This window comes from Ochotona curzoniae, unplaced genomic scaffold, assembly GCF_017591425.1.
Source record: "Ochotona curzoniae isolate NIBS_2020 unplaced genomic scaffold, NIBS_Ocur_1.0 scaffold_3835, whole genome shotgun sequence".
In the NCBI taxonomy this organism is placed as follows: domain Eukaryota; kingdom Metazoa; phylum Chordata; class Mammalia; order Lagomorpha; family Ochotonidae; genus Ochotona; species Ochotona curzoniae.
In genome coordinates this window covers 31,803,980-31,827,401 of record NW_024467114.1, presented here as the reverse complement: position 1 = coordinate 31,827,401, position 23,422 = coordinate 31,803,980, and the positions used below count along the sequence as shown (strand labels likewise).

The 23,422-nt window shown below is 40.0% G+C and overlaps 1 protein-coding gene across 4 annotated transcripts in view; it reads left to right on the top strand.

Annotated features, from left to right (window-relative positions):
* Window positions 1-22,518, top strand: part of HDAC9 (histone deacetylase 9) — a 579,622-nt gene extending 557,104 nt beyond the window's left edge. For all 4 annotated transcript variants that reach the window (XM_040964718.1, XM_040964720.1, XM_040964721.1 and 1 more), the window contains 2 exons: window positions 8,948-9,032; window positions 22,064-22,518. In XM_040964718.1, coding sequence (XP_040820652.1) covers window positions 8,948-9,032; window positions 22,064-22,359 — 381 coding nt within the window. In that variant the 3' untranslated portion in view covers window positions 22,360-22,518. The remainder of the gene's footprint in view (window positions 1-8,947; window positions 9,033-22,063) is intronic.
* Window positions 22,519-23,422: the final 904 nt, after the last annotated feature.

Below are 23,422 nucleotides of genomic sequence, written 5' to 3'. Positions count from 1 at the left end.
CCACTTTTCATTAGCATGGGAAGATTTTTTCCAGTTTGGGATATTAAATGTACAATACTGGGATGAGCGGTATACACATTTCTTAGTATATTTATACCTGCATTTCTATTGAGTAAGTGTCTGGAAGTGGCATGCATGTATTCAATCTATCAGGATCAACAGACTTTTATGATTGCTACAGTTTATTTTTCTTCCAGCATCATATGACTGCTGTCATTAATTCATATACTTCCCACGCTGAGGAATGTCAGATTTTTAAAATTTCCACCATTTTCTTGGATGTGAGATGGTATTTCATCACAATTTTTGTGATAATGTTAATAACGTGAAGAAGTTCAGCAGGTCATTTTGATAGACATTTGTGTGGTGCCTGTTTATTCTTTTCTCCACTTCTAAACTGTTATTTTCTTTTCTGCTTTCTGATTTGAGCAGTTCGGTGTAGGTTGTTGAGGAACCATTCGTGGTTTTAGATGTTGGAATACTAATTCTTTTCAGACTTATACTGGTGATATTTGGTAAATAAAATAACTTTTTAATGAAGTATAATAGTTTCTGATAGTTTTGTTTTCCTCTGAATTCCTAATGTCATGAAGCAATCTTCTTAAATCTTTTTTAATCTTTTAAAACATTTTACTTTTGATTTTAGATGCCTGATTCACTCAGAGTGTGCCATTCTATGTAGGATATGAGGTGGAGTTCAGCTTTGTCTTGCCATCAATCTGGAGACATAGTTATCCAGTATCACTTACTGAAGAGATCATCCATTTATTGAATGATCACCCATTATTTTCCATCAATACTCTACTCCCATTTCTCTGTTGTGTGGATCTTGTTTCCTGCTCTTGTGACATTAGTGAACTATCATGCAGGACAGTTCAGTATCTTGCAGAATGTCTTCTAATTTATTTTTCTTCTTCTAGGCAGGCTTGATTGTATTTAGTCTCTGCATGTAAAATTTTAGAATCAACTTGGAATATACTTATAAAGAAAGCATGCTTGTAAAAACTGAAAAAAAATTATCTGTCTCAAGTAAATTTAGATTAATATCAAATAAATTTGCATTTAAGTAAAAAAAAGGAATAAGATAGCAAGAGAAATACTTGGTAATGAAAAGATAGTTCATTTACTCAGAAAGTACAACATTCACAAATTGTGGATCCAGTGCAATTGCATGATTGGCTAATCTTCTGCCTTACAAGTGCCAGTATCCCATGCAGTGCATGTTTGTGACCTGGCTTCCCCACTACCCATCCAGCTCCCTGCTTACGGCCTGGGAAGACAGTGGAGGATGGCCCAAAACCTTGGGAACCCTACATGCATTTAAAATACCCAGAAGCAGTTCCTGGCTTTTGGCTTCAAATTGATTCAGCTCCGACCATTGCAGCCATTTGAGGAAATCATTCTGTCTCCTTCTCTCTGGAAGTCTGATCTGCCTTTCCAATAACAATAAACTTTTTTTTTCAAAAAAAAATCACAAATCATGTATGCAACCTTACTTCAAAACTGTATCAAGAAATAATTGGAAAATGCAAATGGAAAAAATAAGCGAAGCTATGACAGTTAACATATTTTAACATGCTTTTCTCAGGAGCTGATATTTTTTAAGAAAATGTTGCTTAATAAATGGATGAAATGTTTTACAAGTGATATGGGATACTAATTGGCTATGAGGGAGACTGAAGCCCTGTTTGTTACAGCATTTGTAGTCCTTGAGTACATTCTATTAAGTGAAAATTATCTGTGCACAAATTTCACCCTATGTGGAATTTTAAAACAGTTGATCTCATATTAGTAAAAAAAAAAAAAAGTGTTTTCCAAATGCTTGAATGTGTACGAACACATGGGGACATGTTAGCCAAAGGTTATATAACTGCTAGGAGGAATATTTCTTAAAATGTATAGAAAAGACAAATATAGAAAGTAGACAAGCGATTGCCAGTGATTTGGAGATGGGGAAGGGTAATGATCAGTGGACATAATGTTTCTTGTTCTTTTTTTTTTTTCAGTAATGATACTGTCCTAAAATTGTAATAGCTGTATAACTTTGAACAAACTAAAATTACTGGACTGTATACTTTTTTTTTTTAAGTTAAGCAAAGGAATTTATTTCTTTCAATTTATAAATGGTTTTACTTTGTAGACACAATTTCAAAATATATTTTCTATTTTGAATATACAGTATAAATTAAAATAAGATGGAAAAAGACAGTATTTGCAACAATGTCTTGTGACATCACTATAGCTCTGCTACTCCTTTCTGTAATTCTCAAACGCAAGAATTCTGAGTCCTGAACACTTCTGCCATTCTTTCAATGGGAATTAATTGGGTCGCAATATCTTCCTGAAATGATGAATTGTTATTTCAGTTAATGTGAGTATTCATGTTTTGCTTGATTAGTTTGAGGGTGTTACCGCAGACCATGATGAAAATATTATATGCACTTTTTTGGCATTTAAATTATTTCCATGCTTTTTATTTTGCCATTAACAACATGTTACACCTTGTTTTTTTTCTATTTTTTTGAAGTTTCTTTTTTTAATGTAGACATTTTTAATTAATTACATTGTATTATGTGACACAGTTTCATAGGCTCTGGGGATCCCCCAACCCCTCCCCATACCCTCCCCCCATGGTGGATTCCTCCACCTTGTTGCTGTATTACATTTCAAATTCAGTCAAGATTCTTTCATTGCAAGAGTATACCAAGCATAGAGTCCAGCATCTTATTGTCCACGTAATAGCTCTGCCTTCAGACCAGAGATGGTCTCCCCAAGAAACTGTTGAATTTACCTGGACTGTATACTTTAAATGGGTGAATTATGTCATACCTGAGTTACATGGCAATAAAGTTGACTTAAAGATAGATGGGTCATAAAGATTTAAACACTTTAATAAACTTTCCTTAATTCAAACATAAAAGAGACCATACATTAATATTGAGTAATATTCTTTTCAAGGACATTTCTAATATTTTGGAAAGTAGACTATTATTGGGGACAAAATAAGATTCAATAAATTTCAATTAATGGAAACCATACAGTACTTAAACTCTTACCATGGTCAAATTAACCTAAAATCAATAGTAATAAATAACTATAAGGTCTCATATATTTTAAGATACCTACTACACTGTAATTATTGCATCAAAGAAAAAGTCACAGTGCAAATTTACAATGTTTTGAATTAAATGACTATGAAAATATAAAAACACTGATATACAGAGTTGAATTTATGTAAACAGTTTTAAATATATATGTGAGGAGAAAGATTGAAGATAAAAGCTGTATTTCAACAAATTGGGGAACCGAAGATGCAAAGGAAATTTAAAAAGAAGAAAATAATAGAATAGAAACCAAACATGCAACATCTAAGATGTAAGCAGTTGAAGGTTAACCCTTTGAAATGGGCAATGACATTGGTAAAACTCTAGCGAGAATGAAAATAAAATGATGAAAAGAAATCAAGGAGATTTCACTATAAATTTGAAAGGCATTATAAGAATTCTAAGAGGATATTGAAAAGCTTTAAGTAAGTCTTTATAAAAATACAACATGACAAAACTGAATAAAGACAGAGCAATTGAATGAGCCTATCAACATTAACAGCACTGAATAGAGTTTTTAAGAAGCAGAGAGATAGAAAGGAAGAAAAGGGAAAAGACCCATAAGAACAGTACCTGTGTGCTGACCAACCCCACAGGTGTGTACCGCCCCAAGCCTGGGCCGGCTTGCAGTCCACAGACAGAGGCTTAACCCTTAAGGATAACACTGACTTGAGTTGTCGCTAGCGGCTTGCAGGATCTGTGTTGGAAGGAAGCAAGAGCCAAGCTCTGGAGAACTTGAACTCAGGCACCCCGATGCAAGGCATTGCATGCTAACTGGAATCCTAATCTAAGTACTTGTCCTCATATTGAGTCTTTAATACTAACACAAGAGACCCATGTAGTTTCCCATGTGAATTATACTAGTAAGAAAAAAATATTAACGGGTAAGAGGAGAGGGAAGTACATTTACCAGTGAATATTTTCAAGCCTTTATAAAACTCATAGCAGAATTTCCAAATAGTATAAGAAAGGAATATTAAAGGAAATATCATTCATTAATATAAGAGCCAAAGTCCAAAATAATAGTTATCTAATACCTTAAGTACCTATTGCTAAATTGATTTTATCCTACTAATGTAACATATGAGCATCCCAAAATGTCATTGTGATTTACCACATTAGGAGAATAATAAAGAAATGAGATATATAATCATTTCAATGAGTATTTTTAAAGAATCTGATAAACAATCATAATGAAAACATTTCTTCAGGTAAAAGGAAAATCAATTTTCTAAAGTGTATCTACCATATATTCTATAGGAAAGATGGTATTTAAAGATAAAATATGGAGGTCCTGGCACAATGGCTTAATTGGCTACATCCTCACCTTGTAAGCACCGGGATCTCATACTGGCATTGTCCGCTCCACTTCCCATCTAGCTTCCTGTTTATGGCCTGGGGAAGTGGTAGAAGATAGTTCAAAGCCTTGGCACATCCATGTGGGAGACTCAGAAGAATTCCTGGCTCCTAGCTTCAGATAGGCTCAGCTCTGGCCTTTGCATCCATTTGGAGAGTGAACCAGCAGATGGAAGATCCTTCTCTCTTTCTCTCCTTCTCTGCCTTCCCAATAAAAGTAAATATATTTTAAAATTTTAAAACATAAAATATGGAAAGTTTTCTTTGAAATAAATAAAATTAAGAGATAGTTATTACTTCAACATATCACTGCAAATTCTAGACCATGTAGAGGAGATAAGAAAGTAAATGAAAAGTGTCTAGATTGGCAAGGAATAGACGGTATGTAATTATATACATGGAGAATTCTACAAAAATATTTTCATTTTGAAACTGGCATTATGGCATAGTAGATAAAGCTGTGGCTGCCACATGGGCATCCCATACAGTAGCCTTACTTCCTGTCCAACTCCTTGCTAATGCACCTGTAAAAGCAGAAAATGGTGATCTCCATTGCTTAGTCTCCTGCTATCCATGTGGGAGTCCTGGAAGACGCTCCTGGTTCCTGGCACCTGACTTCTACCTGGCCATTTAAGACATTTGGGTGATAAACCAGTGGATGGAACATCACTTTCTTTCTCTCCTTCACTCTGTAACTCTGACTTTTGAAATGAAAGACTAGATATTATAAAGGTCTCTGTTCTCTTATTGGACAAGATTCATTTCAATCGTTTTTGAAATCTCATTCTACTTTATCTTCGTGTTAATGTTTTTTCCTTGTGTTCTATTGGGAGTGGGTTTTCTCTCTCCAGTTCTTTCTTGCGGTTCTTTCCCATGTATTGGCATTTCTGACTTATGGAAAGACCTGCCTATATGCCAGTCAACTCATCAGTGTGTATAAAAGAGTAACTGGCTGGGAGCTTCTCAGAGGTATTTCAGGTACAAGCAAGTTGCTCTATCAGAGAATTGGATAGGCAGGCAGTGTTTGTGTCAGTGCTTGAAAGAATGATGTGGTTTCACCCAAAGAAGGGTAGAGAGAAGTCAGAAGGAAGGTGTAGATATAGCTACAAATGGAAACACTTGCATAAACAGGGAAACGTTGAAACTTACATGAAGGCTAACAAGAGTATGAAGTAGATGGGGTGCATGCTCTTTTTCATGTTCCACCTTTATTGTCCTGTACCTGCTTGCTCTGTTTAGCTTCTTTTGTGTTCTGTTCTGAATCAGGAAAAGAACAGCTAGCTGATTTTTTGTGTCTCATGAATACGGAATGAGTTCTGAAACTCTTAATCAAGGGTTTCTCCAAGGATTTCCCTTGACTGTTTGCGTTGATGGATCTTGGCCAACTGAACTGATTTTTGATGATGCAAATAATCTGATTCCAAACAACCTGGAGATTACCCCTTCTTAAGATAATAAGGACCACAATTTTTTGTGGCGTTTTAAAATGGTGATAATGCCTATAAACTCCATGTTATATTCAGTTTAACCGACATCTGAATTGTGTCAATACGATAAGGTAACTTCTTGTCAAAGATTTCAAACAATACATTTCCCTGTTGCTGAGCCTGAAAACTGGTATGAAGCGTGACTGCAAGCAATGCTTGCGATTAAGCCATAGATAGGACAAAACTTCATGTGCCTGAAGACTGTGAAAATTATGTAATATATCTTCTAACTCTATGATAATCAGTACTTATGTAGTGTATCTTATAACTCCTTGATAATGAAGGATATTTAAAATTTCTCCTAACATTCCTTATATCCTCAGCTGCCTTATCTCTTGTAATGTTTTGCAGGCAAAGAGGTTTTGCAAAGATTATTTCCTTATTTATTGTTTAATAACTCTAACTAAAGTGATTAATCTCAGTAGTCAGTGTTTTTGCTCCATCATATCATTCACACTAAACCTAACTTATTTAATATGATATCATGACTCAGTTATTAGATTATAAATAATGACCAATACTCATAAATATTTATCAAGTGGATTCTTCAATCAGCTGATTTCTAGTGCTTATAATGGTGAATGATTAAGTCAACAAGCCTCTCTCCCTCCCCCAAAACACAACTTAATCTGTGGTCCCTACATACAAAATTTTCATTTTAGGAAAATTGACTCTCTGGGCTGTCTGCTTCCCAACTGGGAGAGCGTTAGCCACCGCCATCTGTGCAGAGCTCCCAAAGGACAGATCAGTCTGAATCCAGCTCTGTCTGAGTGGACACACTCAGAATGAAACAAATTGGGGCAATTTACTGAAGGCTAAATCCTCTAAATGACACTCACCTAAAACACTCTGGGAAATGGTTTGGGAGGCTTAAATGGTCAACTTCATTGCCTTAATTCTCTGGGTACCTTTTACAAGTAGACACATGAAGATTCCAAATTGAAGATACAAGTTTGCTTGTGCTTTTTCTCCCAACACCATGAATCATTTAACCTAGTTCCTAAAACAGTTCAGACACCTTAATATGGGAGGGTTCCAAAAGTTATGCTTTTACATCCCTGATCTGCCTGTAGATTTCTTCTTTAGAAAAATGCATCTTTCAGGGGAACTTTTGGGAGCATTAAATATACTGACGTCACTCGCGTGCTTTTGTTCTCAACATTTGAACATACTGTGACATTTCAAAACATATTATCAGTAAAGTTTACTGGATTTCTGTTGAAAATGATTTTCTCAAAGCTCTGGGAAGGGAATGAGAAGCAAGTTCTGGAGGAAAGCGTCTCCCCGGACCCTGTCTATTCCTTGACTACAGGGTTTCCAAGGAATCTTTATTTTGTGATTCAGTGGCCCTTCTAGTTAAGAGAGTATTACTAAGTTAAGAGACTCTTCAAGGTAGGATCCGACATATCAGATTTTAAAAAGAAATCATTTCAGCAAATTTAAGAGTTTGAGATTTCAGGAATGTTCACTGACCCCAAGAGGTGGTAGTGTTTTTTTTTTTTTCCTCTCATCCATCTGTATTGCAAATAAACCTTTTGATGTTTTAAAGGTTTTTCTTTGGCAGCTAAGAAAAACACTCTGGAAAGTTCTATTTAGTGAATTTGCCGGTGTATAAATATCCCAGAGCTAGTCTGTTATCCCCTGGCATCTGGAAGAAAGGTGCTATTGTTTTAGATTCCGTGATTGAAGTACAGAATAATCAACTCAGAGAGAGCCTGGGGGGAAGATCCACTCGCACGTGCCCTGGACACCAGCAATCCAGGGGTTTCCGCAGTCTTGCCTACAGATGGAGAGACATAGAAGAGTCCAAGTTTTGTTACATCTAGGGACGTGTCCATGCCACAACACAAAGGTTTTCAAACACTCATGAGAAAATGTAAAATTACAAGTTGAGCTTGTTTTAGTGCAAAAAATATATATATTTGAAATGCATACATAGTGTTTCTTGTTTGTTTCACAATACACATTTCCCATGAATGCTTTGAAGATTCCACATATGTCTGGATTTCCAAATGTTTTGCACCAAAATAAACTTAACCTTTAGATTTCATGTTCCACAAATCTTTTGAACAGTCCTCCCGTAACCTGACTGCCAATTTTAATTGAAATCTTTAAACATTGTGAAGCAATGACGTTTGATGGATCCTTTTGTTTCTGCTAGTTTCTTTGCTTGCTAGATAACAATAGCAGGACTCTGCAAGACCTGAGCCATATAGTTTAGGCTGCAAATCGCCAAGTTTATCATCAAGGCCTTCCAGGGTTGCATCCTCAGACTTAATTCTGACAAATATGTGTCTTACATTATTTGAAGTTCCTCTCCTTTCCAGGCAAAGCAAGGTTTGCAATCTTATCCATGAAAAATCAGTGTAATTCCAGAAGACCATGATGGGTTTGCCAGAAAGGAATTTATCCTTGCTTGCACGCAGTCTGTATCCTAGTTATGAGTAGCGTTGAAGTCAAATGAAATAATTGCTTTACCTTTGATTTTACGTGGATGTTTTCTCTACTTTGGTGGCAGTTGAACAATAGCAACTGTCTTGAGGCTTTCCCCTACGAAGTGTTTGAATGGACATGCGCTCAAATGTAAAAGCACCACAAAAGGGGTCAGGTGCTGCCTGTTCTGTCTAGAGCAGCATGCTAAGGTTTCATTTGTAGAATGCAGCTGCATTGAAAGACAGGATAGAATTTGCTTTTTGGTGAACCTACAAAAATGACACGAATAACTCAGATATTTAATGAATAATATGCAGACATGCACCTGCTTCAGGGTTCATAGATTAATCTTGTGACAAATAGTCAAATCCCTTGGAATTTAATTACATGGATGCCAAACAGGCAATAAAACTGGCTACACTTTCGAAACGGGTATCTGTAGAATGCTAACTAGTTCTTGGAGCAAGCTTCCCATGAGGACTGGGTTGGTTCCCTTTGCTTTGCCCTTGTGAGATTCAGTGCCAAGTCGCAATGTTCCGCTCATGTTCTTGTCTGTTGTTCCTGCAGCTGGGGCCCCTTGCCGAAGATGTGCTTCATCAAACACCGAACATGAATGCTGTTGTTTCTTTACAGAAGATCATTGAAATTCAAAGTATGTCTGCCAAATTTTTTAAATAAATTTTCTACTCAGGTAAAACTGAAGTTTTGTTTTGAACTGGAGCACAAAGAATCATGCTCAAGATAATGCTAATTGGCGCATATGCTCTTACCTAAATGTCTTATTGCATTGTTCTTTTGTCTAGTGTTATCATACTCAGAGATTCAATTTTTTACAATCTATTTTTCTCATATTTTACAAGTACTGGGATTTTTTCCATAACTGTACTAAGCATTTATGCAAAGCAATGGAGTAAACATAAAAATCATGATTATGTAGATCGGTCTTAACTCGAGGCAATTTATTTTCTAAGGATGTTGGTGTTCAGGAATCAGTTACTGGTTTTAGGTTGTCCAAGAAGAGAAAAAGTAATGAGAAAGTCCAACAACCAAAACAATATAAATCAGATATTTAAACTATTTAATTTAGTTTCTTTCCTTTTATTTATTCAAAAGGCGACAGAGAGAAAAATAGAGATACAAAGAGTGTGAAGAGAGGGAGTTCTTCCCTCCATTATCTCACTGTCCGTAACAGCCAGGGCTAAGCCCGGCTGACACCAGGAGCCTGCTGCTCTGTCCAGGACTTTCACATGGGTGTCAGGGACCCTTGAGCCATCATCTGCTTCCTTCCAGGTTGTACATTACCAGAAAGCAGCATCAGCAGCCCAGTAGCCAGGACTGGAACCAGGCTCTCCAATATAGGATGAAGGCTTTACTGTTATACCGTAACATCTATCCCAAATGTGATACTGTTATCCTTTTTACTATGCATTTCCATCACACATAAACACAGAGAGAGAGAGGAAACCAAGTACACATTAACTGGGAAGTTAGCATTAAGATAAAAGTCAGTGTTCTGCAGCAATGCTTGGGGCTGACTGAAGAAGCCCCAGCCAACTGCTCTGTCACCGTGAGACTGCAGTTATAGGTTGACACATTTTTTTTTCAAAATCCATGCAGTTTTTTTAAATAATATATGCTTTCCATGAACTTTGTGAGTAACCCTTTAGATGTACCCGATAACAGTTTAGCGTCATAACAGACACAAACTATCCATTTTCAGATAACATAGAAACAAATGTTTAAATGCTTGAGCAACATTTCTGAGATAATATCCCAGGTGAAAGGACTGACAGAGATGAGGGAACACCTGGAGGTGATTTCAAAAAGAGTGGCAAAATGTACTGTCCTAACCTGGTTTTCCGCTCCGGATAGATTGAGCAGGTTCATGACCTGTCACTCCAGATCTCAAGCCCAGAGCCCAGAAGCGATCCTTGGCAGCCTTCTCTTCCTCTTCATCCCTATGTCTCCTTTCAGATCACTGACATATAAAATGAGCTTGCTCAATCATCGTCTTGCCTTTTATTCTGAGCTCCTTTTGCTATTACAGAGTGTGTGAAAGTATTTTTCCTGTGTATTCTAGAACATCACTGTAGCAAATACTTTTGAATTTACTCCTTGAATATTGATGGTTCAAGGAGTCTACAGCCTATGAGATATGAGACAACAAAGTTGATGGTTCCGATAGTACCAACATATAGAGCCCTAATCATAAGAAGGGAAAATCTCCTCCATCAGTCCCTCTCAACTAGGCACAAAAAGTGCTGAAAAAGAGAAAACTTCTGGAAAGTCTTCATGGCAATGATAGCACCTCTGCTCGCTCTTACAGCCTGGACTGAAATTGGGGACACTGAATAACGAGCAAGCTCAGCCTCCACCTGTGGCACTGACATCCCGTGTGGGTGCTTGTTCTCATCCTGGCTGCTCCACTTCTGAACCAGCTCCCTGTTGGATCTGGGAAAGCAGCGGTGCATGTCTCAGGTGTTGGGGCTCTGTCCCCACATGAGAGACCCAGAGGAAGTTCCTGACGCCTGGCTTCAGCCTGGTCAGCTTCTGGCTGTTGTTGCAGCCATTTGGGAAGGGAATTTGTGGATGGAATCTCTCTCTCTCTCTCTCTCTCTCTCTCTCTCTCTCTCTCTCTCTCTCTCTGTCTGTCTTTCTCTCTGTAACTCCACCTTTCAAAAAAATAATAAAAATGAATATTTTAAAAATAAACCTTTCAAACTTCATAAAGCATGGGAAAGTTAAACCAAGAGCTCTTGGCTTAGCAAGCAATGCCTGATTTCCTTACAAAATATCAAATTGGGCTTGCTTCTTCTTTGAGCTAATTTATACCCCGCTCTTCCATTGCAAGTGCCTGGACTAGACCCTGGACTAGTATTGCCAGTTCCACATGGCGAAGAATGTAGTCAATCTGGCCACCTCATTTGAAGGATCTAAGGGAGAAGGAGCACGTGTGCATGTGTGATCCCTTCCTTGTTAAAAATCTCATGAGTGATGTTGAGAAGCTGAGAGCAAAGCAGAGTAGCACAGGCAGCCTTTGCGACCGCAGGGTCCTCGGCACCTGTGCAGGGCACCTCTTTGAAGCCGGCCCTGAAGGCAGTCTTTGTTGCACAGAAGCGTGTGTGTGGCACAGTCACCCAGGTACCTGCTTTTGAACTGGGGAAGTGTTCAGGTCATCTTCCACTCCAGGTTCTGATGAATTCTTTTGTGCTGCCCTGGGGATTACAATCTCGGGGAAAACGTGTCCATGTGGGAGAGGGAGCCTTGCAGCATGTGGAAAACATTCAGGAAAGTTCCTAGATAGTCTCATCCCCAGGCACATGGCAAGGTGCTGACAGGCTTCGGTGCATGTCTCTTTGAGGGCTGAACCCCCCAGCTGAGGCAATGCAGGTGCTGGAGCCAGTGATTAGCATTGGCCTCTTGCCTGGCCACATGGAGGGGAGGATTTTGCAGCAGGATCATCCCTGTTGTCCTGGGATTTTGTATGCTTCAGCCTGTGCTGAGGAGAGTACAGCAAAGTAGGCTTTCCCCTGGTGGATGAAGACCCTCCCACGCCCCCATTGTTGCCCCTCCATAAGTCAAGGACTGGCTGTATCTCAAGATGATGAATGATAACTGAAGGTCAACTGTCATGGTGAGGGGGTGGCAAAAGGGATGAAGAGTTAAAAAATATAAAGTTTGAACTGCCACAAGATTTAGATTCCATTTCTGGGTCTCAGTCTCAAAGAATTAAAAGCAGCATTGGTTCTTGAAGCAGTCCCCTGTTCACAGCAACACCGGTCACATTAGTCACAGGATGGGAGCAGTGTGCATGTTCATCAGTTCACGAACAGAGAAAGAAAATGTGGTCTCAGTATATGCACAATGGAATGTGGATTGTTTTTTCTCAAAGACGAGAGACCTAGGGCCAGCATTGGTAAAGCTGCCATCTGCAAAGCTGGCAGCAGAAATGGATACCAGTTCAGGTCTTGGTTGCTCTATTTCCCATTCAACTCCCTGCTCATGTTCCTGGGAAAGCAAGCAGTAGAAAATGATGCAGGTGTTTGGGCCCCTAAAAATGTTCTTGGCTGACCCAGCCCTGGCCACTGAAGCCATTTAGAGAGTGAGCCAATGGATATCAGATCGCTCCTCCCTTTGTCTTTCTCCTTCCCTCTGTAACAATGCCTTTGTATAAATAAGCACGATTGCATTAAAAAGTTCATGAAGACTATGTAGTATGAGAAAAAGTGCATGAATTTAAGATTTATTTTCATTGGAAAGGCGTATTTACAGAAAGCAAGAGAGACAGAAATGAAGAGCTTCCATCTGCTGACCTTTGCCTACATGGCTGCAACAGCTGGAGCTGAGCCCATCCAAAGCCAGGAACAAGTACCTTCTTCTGGTCTCCCACACAGGTTCAAGGCCCCATGGCTTTGAACCATCCTCTGCTTTCTTAGAATGTAAGCAGGGAGCTGGATAGGAAGGAATTAGAGCAGCCGGGATAGGAACTGGCACCCATATGGTATGCCGGCATTTGGAGGTGGAGGATTAGCCAGTTGAGCCATTATCCAAATCCCTGAATTTCTTCCAAAGAGCTGGGACCTGCAATATTGACGACTTAGCATAATAGTCATTGATGCTCCAGTTTGTTTGTACCAATGTTCCTGTTTATTTGCTTGCTTGATTCTAAAGCATGAGAAGTGAAGTTGCTATTCTCTGAATATATCCTCCTTTTTGAGTAAAATTGGAAAAGAGATACCATTTGGGGGTTGCTGGAGAATGTTACAAAACACTATTGAACTGACTAAAGGGTCCGTTATCCTCAGGGTGCCAAGTGTCCACAATACTCAGCGTACTCTTGAACTCTCTACAAAAGTAAGCAGCAAATCAGATTTGCCCTGGAAGAACTGTTTGCCACCTGCTGCTAGTCAGGGCTGTGCCACATTGATGCGTTCTGTATGCACTCCTGGCTGAATGGTTTCTCTCCTCTTCCTTATCATGGCTATTTTTCATTCCTATTCTTCCTGTTTCCTCTACTTCCTTTTATTCCCCCCGCCCCGCTTCCTTTTTTTCTTCTTGTACTTGCAGCTCAACAAACGAGCCATAAAAATAACATTAGATGTTAGGGAAGAAGGCAGGATGCTAACTGTAATCATTTTACTCTTAAGCTTTTTCCAACAGGGAAAAAAAAAACTAGTTTGTGGAAATAAATGTCCAATAAAAACTCTTAATGTACTAGCATGGATAGTTTAAGTATGTGCTGCTGAATTCTCTTGGCGATTAAGAGATCTGGATACTAATTAATGAAAAAAAAAAGTGAGTAAGATAAGGCTTGCTCCTAAGGTAATAGTCACGTCCTCCTTTATCTGAAATGCCATTTCCCAGCATTCCTCCTGTGGTTTCAATGCAGCCCACCTACCCATCCTCCAGGGAGAAAGGGCATTTACATCAGACAATCCAGGAGAAAATCCAGATTGTTTCTAAGCTGAAAGGAATTTGTATACATCTCATGTTGTGGGGGAAGTTGTCCAATATTTGAGCCTCACGGGGCCGTGCACACATTTGAAAGGGTTGTCTCCCTAGATTGCAACATGTGCCGCATAAATCATCTCAGTGCCTTTGCTAGCTTCTTGACTCCACACCCAAAGGCTAACCCTAACTCAAAATCCCCTCCCTCTGCTTGTCCCTTCCTGTTTCGTGGGGATTTTTCCATCTTTTTTTTTTTTTTTTGGTAATCCCTCATCTCTTCTCTCTCGTTTCTCTCTCCTAGAGATCCAACGGAGATGGGCATGAAATTATTCACCATATTTAAACTTAGAGGGATTTGAGGTTTTTGTCACAGACAGGGAGGGAGCAATTCGGATCGCTATGTCTGTTCTAAAAATAGGAACCTTCTCAGGGATTATCGTCAGAATCGAGAGGTTTGATTCAGAGGTAGAATTGCCATAAGACAGGAATTCACTGGCATGGATCAGATGAGTACTTGGTAAATTTCCCGGCTTGAAAAACTCAGAAGGTGGTGATCATTAATTCCTACAACTGGAAATCTTTGGGGAAGAAAGAGTTGGAAGCAGAGAAGAATTTGAGTTAGGATCAAGAAACTTTGCTGATGGAGAGTCTTAAAATCCAGGGGAAAGGTCACAGCATCTGAAGGAACATCAGTTTTTTGCTACCCCGAGGTAGTGATGTGGCACTGGCTAAAGACTTGTGCCAACCGTGCAAACTGTTATCAGTGAACCAATCGATGACTCTTATGTACTTATATGCATGCTGGGCACTGTTCTAAACACTTCCATTGCCATACGTTAGCTCATTATTGAATCTTCTCGACAAGTTGAAGGCATAGGTATTCTTTTCATTTGCATTTTTACAAGCCGAGCAGAATGAGGTACACCAAGATTAATTGACTTACTTGAGGAGAAGCACAACTGCTAAAATATTCTCCTTCCAGAGCATTCCCTCTTAGGCTTCTATATTACACCATATCAATCATTCATCCTTCTTGAAATGTTCATTTTTTTTCCTATTTGCTGCAACAGTAACATTTTCATCCAAAAAAAAAAAATAGCTTAAAATTCAGTATTTGAAAATTTCTGTTGGATTTAGGTTTAGTCATAGTCAGTTCTGGAAGTTTAGTGCCAAATGACAAGAAATCAAGAAGCTATGAATCCACTTTGGAGCCACTTGTAAACTTGCAAAGTACATCTAATCAGAAAAAAAAATGCAGGGATTGGCAGGATTTCAAATCCCTGCCCTGTTGAGTTTAAAGCTCTGACTGCTGTCAGGTGTGAGCTGCTATTTGTCATATATTCTTTGACTTTCGACAGAGGCCTTGATGTTGGAGCCCAGGGCCAGGCAGTGCTTCATTGAAGAAAAGCAGCATTAAGCATTTTCCCACTATTAACCCTGCTGACCCTCGCTTGCATCAGAGCCAGGTCAAACTTGTGCACATGGCTTTTGGAAGGTAGAGTGTGGACTTGTAATTAACTGTTCTCTTGAAATGTTGAAACTCTGGTTATTGTGCAGTAGAGGCCTAATACCAGAATAGAAATGGAAACATGTGTCATCTGGTTAGAGACTCAACTTTCTTGGTCATTTCTCTTTATTCCAATTGCATCTGCAATATAAGGGATTTTTGTTTTGTTTTGTTTGCTGTTGTTCTTTTGTTTTTCAGTCACATTTCTACTAAGGCAAAACTAATCAAACCAAGAGAATAAATGAAATGAGGAATGATTCTGTGTCTGCACAGACTCTTTAAGAAAGGCAGTGCACCGCGATTATGTTGTCAGCTCTTGGCAGTGCTGCATACACACACACACACACACACACACACACACACACTACTACTGCTCATGGAAGCAAGGTGCCTAGAAAATCAAGTTTAAGAGAAGATCTTTCTACGAGTATTTGCTAAGATGCTATCTAGTCCTTACACAAGCCTGCATTGCATAATTAATTTCCTCATGAGTAAACTGTGAGTTAACATGGTGAAGTAGCTCATTGAAGCGCTTCTCACCGGTACCCAATAAAATCAAGATGTTTCTCCTTTTCTGGCTGTAATGTAAGAACACTTTCTTCTAATAAATCATCCATGTGGTGCTGGATGCTCTGGTGCAGCAGGCGAAGTTGCCAGTTGGTGTGTTTGTACCCCATTTCACAGTGTCCCTTTGAGTCCTCACCACACTGATTCAGCTCCCTGCTGGCATGCCGGGAAAGGCAATAGAAGATGACCCAAGTGCTTGACCCATGACACCCCTGTGGGAGACCTAGGTGGTATTCTTGGTTCCTAGGTTTTTCCTGGAGAAGTTTCCTACCACTGTAGTCATTTAAGGAGCAAACCAGCAGATGGAACTCTCTGTGTGCCTTTCAAATAAAGAAATAAAACTTCAATAAATAACACACCAAAAACCAACATAGCTAACAAAGCATCTGTGTAACTTCCCTATTCCTAACCCTATTGGAAAAAAACAAAATGTGCTCTTCTAAGCTCCCTTGTCTCTAGTACAGTAGCACAGAAGCAATCATGCCTTTTCTGAGAGTCGGTGTGCTCATCAGGATACTGGGTACACCTGCGGTTGTTGAGGAAGAAACTACTGCCTCATTACACAATCCTGATTTTCCCCCCTAATTTATGAACCCTGCCCGCTTTCCTCTTATTTCTAATGTGCAACACTAAGAGTCACCTGACTCTTTTCACTGCTGACTCTGTTTTAGTGGCTAGCTGTACGGGCTTGGAAGAAACGTGTGGAATCATGTGTCTATCCTAAACTTTGAACTAGCTCGTTGATCCCCCGAAGTCCCCTGTGCTACTGCTGCAGTCATTCCAAACTCAGTGGTAACCACTGAGTCATTTTTCGCTTCCTCCTTTTTTTTAATATCATACACTTCAACTCCATCCATATATTTTTTGAATATATCAATACTCATTTCTTTTAACTGAAGGGCAGTGCCTTATGCATGAACATGCCATTGTTTGCTTTTTTACTGATCTATTGAAAGGCCTAGTAGTTAGAATTACCTTTGGATAACAGTGATTTAAAAAGAAGCTGCTATAAATATTCACACACATTTTAGTGTAATGATGAAATATCATTTACCTCGAGTAAACACTCAGGAGTTAAGATTGCTGGGTCATATGAAATATTTGTTATAAACTTAAGAAACTATACCTCCCACCCACAGGAGAAATCTGAACTGCCTTCCCAGCTTCTCTGTTACCAGACTGGGCAGGGACAGAGACAAAGACAGAAAAATTCCCTATCGGCAGATGCCTCCAAAGACCCCTCGCTGCCACTTGAATTAATTTTTAAAGTATGTATTACAAAGAGGTTATGGAGCATCCATAACCCCAGATTCCACTCAGAATCTACCAGGCTTGGTGGTTTTGCAAATGCCAGGTATACTACTGAGTGTGAAAAGAATAGAATGAGACTCTGTTAAGGCCAATGTCTTTTCTTATGAGATCATCTTGTGTAATGATAAAAACGTGGCATCATTCAAATAGCTACAACATAGGGGAAAAAATCTGAAAGGGAGTGGTTCTAAGCCTCCCAAAATGATGGAGGCAAAGGTTTCTGGGGTCGGTAGGTTTTCAAAGTGATGTAAGTCTTTGACCTGAAAATCCTGGCATAGAGGAGCTGTTTCGAAGCCAGGCCTACATAGCTCACCAACCACAGTTCATCCTACCTGTAAGATACTTCTCGTGGCTCCAATGGCTCTCCCCTCCACTTCTTGACTGCTTACATTCCACGATCTGCTTTTGACCTTGTTTTGTACATTTGTCCTGTGTCTCACCTTTGCCAGATAAAACAAAAATGCAGAATCATGAAGGCTGAATGGTCCTAAAAATAAAGAGTGTTGAAAAGTGAGATGATTCACAATCCAAGAAAAGGGGGAAAAAAATGACTTTAAGGGTGTGTGCACCTCCAGTTTCAGTGGAAAATTCTCTGTTGCCAGCTTTATTGCCAGAGAAGGGAGATTCTGCTGTGACTGGCTACTAATATTTTACATTATGAATAGAAGCTCCTGAAACTCTGTAAGAAGACTTTGGGTCATTTTTCGTATGTGCTAGTGGAGGTTTTATTCCCACACCAAGGGATATGATTTTGTTGCACATCTGTTTCTGAAAGCAAAAAAGACAAGCCCTGCTTATCACATGGAAATACAACCTACACACCGTGGGGTTTGCAGCACATGGTAGAGTCTGTGCCATGCTTACTTCCACTTTAATTATTCTCCTTTATAAATAGAGACAGTGGTCTACAGTGCATTATTAATGTACGATTTGCACTTGTTTTTACACACTTTGCCAGGGGCCATATTGCATTTGAAGTTCTGAGTCGTGTCTGAGCCAGGAGCCTCCTACATTTGTATAGAAGCCAAACTTTTCGTATTTAATCTTTACTTTGCAGGATATTTTATTCACATCATGTTTCATCCAAAAAGGTCTCAACTGTTTAAATTATTTCCAATAACTCACATGTACATAGGTCAGATTTAAAGAGCCATTGTCACTTGTGCCGCTTAAGGCTTGTTATTAATGACTCATACTTCCTGCCCTGACTGTGTTTGGGGAATAAAGATATTTGTTTTGTTTGTGGCCAAGATCTCTCTTCTCTTGGAAAAAAAGGAAATGATCCTTGGTTGCTCTAGAAGTGATTTATTATCTTGAAGTAAATGTTTTTTGGTCCATCCAAGGATTCGTAGGTTCATAGAAAATCAGCCATTCTGCCGCATCAAATTTTATTGTCATATCCAAGAGTGACACGCAGCATGAGAACCGAAGTTCCAAAATCATCGGGTTTAAAGTGGAAATAAGCTTCATCATCAACATGCCACTACTACGCTTTTTTATATGTTTGGATTATGTCCCGAATGATCTGGTATGTGGTGTGCCACCGGCACGCATCTCCAATCTGGAAATCTTGACTTTTAGGCCAGAGCAGGCATCTTTCCATACACTTCAATGAATACTTGCCTCCATCTTTTGACACTTTTGAAAATGACTTGTCTAGTAAACGGACACTTGCAATAGTATAAGATTGTGTAAAAATGAACATTGGACGTAACTAGTTTCAATGCAGTTGTCTCACTTTGTGCAATAAACCCACACCATAAAATCAATAAAACATGGGTCAATGGAGTCAGAAACCTGAGCAACAAGTACTTTGTTATTATCAAATATTATTTCATTGACTATTTTTGTATTTGAGGGAGCAGGGATGGAGGAGGCTAAGTAAAGGAGGACTGCAGGATACAGGTGAAGAGAAATTTTGAAACTGGGAGGTTCGGAAAAAGATTTCAGCTCCTTTGCTTACTAGACATATGAATTCAAAAACCAGTCCCTAAAAGGGCTTACACAGTGGTGTTGTTTAGATGAAATGACAAAGAAGTGTGACAACACCTAGAATGTTCTAGGTACTCAATAATGCCATAATTTGCCCCATAGTGTACAAGCCACACGTAATATGCTTACCAAAGCTCCTAGGTTGTGGCGTTATGGGCTAAGCTGCTCCTGCCTGCATCTCATAGGAGCTTGGGTTCAGATTCCTGCTGCTTCGCTTGTTATTCAGCTCCCTGCTAATGCACTAAGAAAGCTGTTGAGCACTGCCCAGTATTTGGATCTCTACACACTTGTGCGAGACTGGAAAGAAGTTCCTGGCTTCACCCTGGCCCAACCCTGAACGTTACAGTCATTGGGAGAGTGAAGAGTGAATGAAAGACCTCTCTCTCTTCCTCCTCCCACCCCTTAACTCTGCTTTCTAGTAAACAAACTAAACACTTTTTTTAAAAAAAAATTGGCCCATTATTGGTCACTCTGGGGAACAAAGGGAGGATGCTCATGTGTTTCAATCATTTTGTGACCACGGGATCCCATGAAGCTTATCACAGCTGTATTCAAGCATAGGCGGATAATGGCAATTCCAACTATGTTAAGGTTATAATGACATTCTGATTTAAGGAAATCAGGGACTTAAAATGGATCTGTCAATTCAGGAACAATCTAAAAGGTTAGATATGTGTAGAACACTGAAAAAAAATAGGGTTACATTTCTGATGTCTGTTTCTTAAACCTCTCTTAGTACATCCTCACTCCTACTCTATTGCTTCCTTTAAGCACAGGTATCGTTGTTTCAACCTGGGTGTGAATTTGCTCTTCCTGTCACTGCTCTCCTCACTGCCTAATAATCATCAGAGGGACCTTTCCTAAGCCTAACCTGGAGCTTAGAGTGCCTGTATCCCGTACTGAAGTCCATGGGTATGACAGCCATCTCCTGTTTCCTGTTGCTGCAGGCTCTGGGAGACAGCACATGAAGGCTCAAGTATTGGTGTTCCTGCCATCAGGTGGGAACATGGATGCTTTTCTTGGCTCTCAGTTTTGACCCAGGCCCAGTCCACTGTGGGCATTTAATAAATAAAACAATACATGGAACCTTGCTCACTTGCTCACTCTCTCTCTCCCTCTGCCTTCCCCCTTCTCTCTCTCTCTGTCTCTCAAAAACAAAGATTGCATTTTAATTAGATCTTGCCTGCCGTAGTAGCCATACCCATCATCCTTCAGACCTCTCCTGATCTCCAGGTGCACCTAGCTGTTGCCCTTCCTACAGTAAACTGCAGACTCTAATCGCTGTAGCTGTATACGTACTATTTCCTCATCATCACCACCATGTTCCTCTAGTTTCATTACACTGACTTCTGCAGGTCTTTCCTGTACTTGCACAGTTGTGAAATTTTCCTGCAAATCTTTCCTTGCTTTTATAACATGTAAGTGTACATTCTGCTTATTCCTTCCCAAGAATCACATGGGTCCTTAACATACAAATTGTCCCTACCAACTAATAGGCCTATCTCGCTATTTGTTGCTGTAGGGAAAGCATCTTCAGCTCTAAACACCAGGAACAGCCTTAGCTTTCAAAAAAAAAAATTAGGCTTCTGACTCACTGACAGAATTGCTATGATATTGTTAAAAATTAAAAGTGTTGTGATTCTCAGAAACAGGTCAAAATAGGCGGTCATAGCATGGGTAGCAGGGGAGGGAAGTTTGGCCGAAATGTCTTAATGGCATGAACGGAGAGATGGGAAGTCTGAGTCTCCATGGTAACATGACATCCATTCTTAGTGAAGCCCTGAGATATAAAGAAAGGCCAATCTGGAAATGTTGAATCTGGAAAGGATCTCAATCAATGCTTCTGTTTCAAGCAGCAAAAATAAAGACCTGGGAAGCATTGCTTCATGAAGGCAATGACCACCCGCAGAACTGGGTCCAACTCCACGTTCATCTGTCTACCTTTGGCACTTGTATTATTTTTCCCCGTTGCAAAATCTGTGAGCCAAGTTGACACGTAATTGGTCATGCTTCAAAGATAGCTCTAACCCAGGGACACATCAGCACGTAGGGCAGTTTCTCCTGTTGTGATTGGAGGATGGTCCACACCTCGAAAAAGCTTAGCGGTTGCAGGAAGATCGATGTCTGCTCTACCTGATTCATTCCACTGGCAGGTTCTCATGACTTGATCTTCTGTCTTCCTCTCTTCGCCCTCTGGCTCAACAAAAGGAATGTCAATACGACCTATGGCTGGGTTCCAACACCAGCAAGTGCATATATTAAAGTTTTAAATCAATTATTGTTCTAGTACACACCCTGAGGTTGAGAGAGAAAGAACATCCAGGACTAACAAACTTGATTGTTCTGGCAAAGTTGTTATTCAATTCATGTTGGCATGGTGGGGCTTTTCTAATTTTTTTTCTCTTAGATTCGAAGTTCATTTAAAAAAAAAAAAAGCTAACGGTTAAAGAACCATTTCTAACATTACTATTCCATTCATTTTCTCCTTGCAACTTCTAACTCCCAGCTCTCTGTGGATTTCCCAGAGGGTCAATAAGCCCAGAACCTGCTCACATCTTTGCAGAGATACCTGGCAGTCTGGCATGGAATACATGAGACTATGACCTGGTTATCCTATCTCTTATTACTCTCTAAGCAAGGGAGAGTTTGGGCAAAGGCGAAAAAAAACAACCCCCCACGACTTGGCATTCTTAGATCAAGAAAAAGACTTAACTGTAACAGTTAGGAAACCAAATTACCACTGTGTATAACACGAAGAATTTTAACTTAATGACTGCCCTGCCTTGGGCTTATAGGAGTGTGGTGGTGACTGCTGCCGTTACTGAAATTCCTATAAAATACGATGGTGTTTTTTCTAGGCAAGTACTGGAAGTCTGTAAGGATGTCGGCCGTGCCAAGGGGCTGTACTCTGGCTGGCGCTCAGCTGCAGGAGGAGACAGACACGGTCTCGGCCTTGGCCTCCTTGACGGTGGATGTGGAACAGCCCTTTGCTCAGGAAGAAAGCAGGTATGAATGTGGGGGAAATCATTCCATGCTAAGACTTTGGGGTTCGTCCCTGTCAATTTCTAGCTTACCCCTGGCCTTCCTTCACCTGTCTATTCCACTTACAGACTCTGTGTCTGTCTGCTGCACTGCCAAACACTGTCTTCCCTAAAGCAGCAGGTGCCCCAGCACTTGCTCTCTACTCCATCAGATGATCAACTCTTGAGAAATGTGTTTGCCTTCCACAAGGAAGTAGAGGGAATGAGAGAGAGGATGAGAAAAAGCACTCCTTGTAGGATGTGTTACTGTAGATCATCTTGAAAAGAGCTGCTGTGGACTTCTAGTGACCACTGTTTTTTTTTTAGATGTTCTTTTTTTAAATTTTTAAAATTTTTATGGGAAAGTCAGATATACAGAGAGGAGGAGAGACAGAGAGGAAGACCTTCCGTCCATTGATTCACTCTCCAAGCAACAGCAACGGCCAGAGCCGAGCTGATCCAAAACCAGGAGCCCAGAACTCATTCCAGGTCTCTCACTTGGGTACAGCGTCTCAAGGCTTTGGGTCATCCTCTACTGCTTTCCCAGGCCACAGGCAGGCAGCTGGATGGGAAGCGGGGCTGCCGGGATTAGAACCAGCATCAGTATGGGATCCCAGTGTGTGCAAGGTGAGGATTTTAGCCACTAAACTACCACGCTGGGCCCTTAGATGTTCTCTTTTCATTCCTTTCATCATTTTGAAATCCTAGATTGGCTAAAAATAAAAGAGGAGAGCAGAAGCTAGAAGTGGTTGTGCTAGTCGGGGTGGCAGCCACAGTGCATACAAACTCTTTACAGGGTGGGACTCCAAAGCCAACAGCAGGATAGGGATGGGAAGTGTTTACAAATGGGACAAGACTGTGTATAAGGGACTACGTGTATGTGGGTCTAATTTCATATTATCTTTTGTAAATTTCATCTGAATGTAGCTTTTGGGGGGAAAACAGACTGGGGGTGCTGGTTCTCTTTGGAAGCACTAGTGAGTTGGCCCATCTTAAAGCTTCTTCTCATCCTATTCTATGGACAGTGATACATTCCGGATGTCTTTCAAGTCCACATCACAGTTCTGCATTCACATTGCTGTGTTCTCTAGTCGATTCCAAGGTCCTACTTCCTCTGATGAAAAAGCAATCAGGTGAGACTTGGCTGAAGCTCAGCCAGCTCACCCTTTTAAATTGCTTCTGAGGGGGAAATCGGAC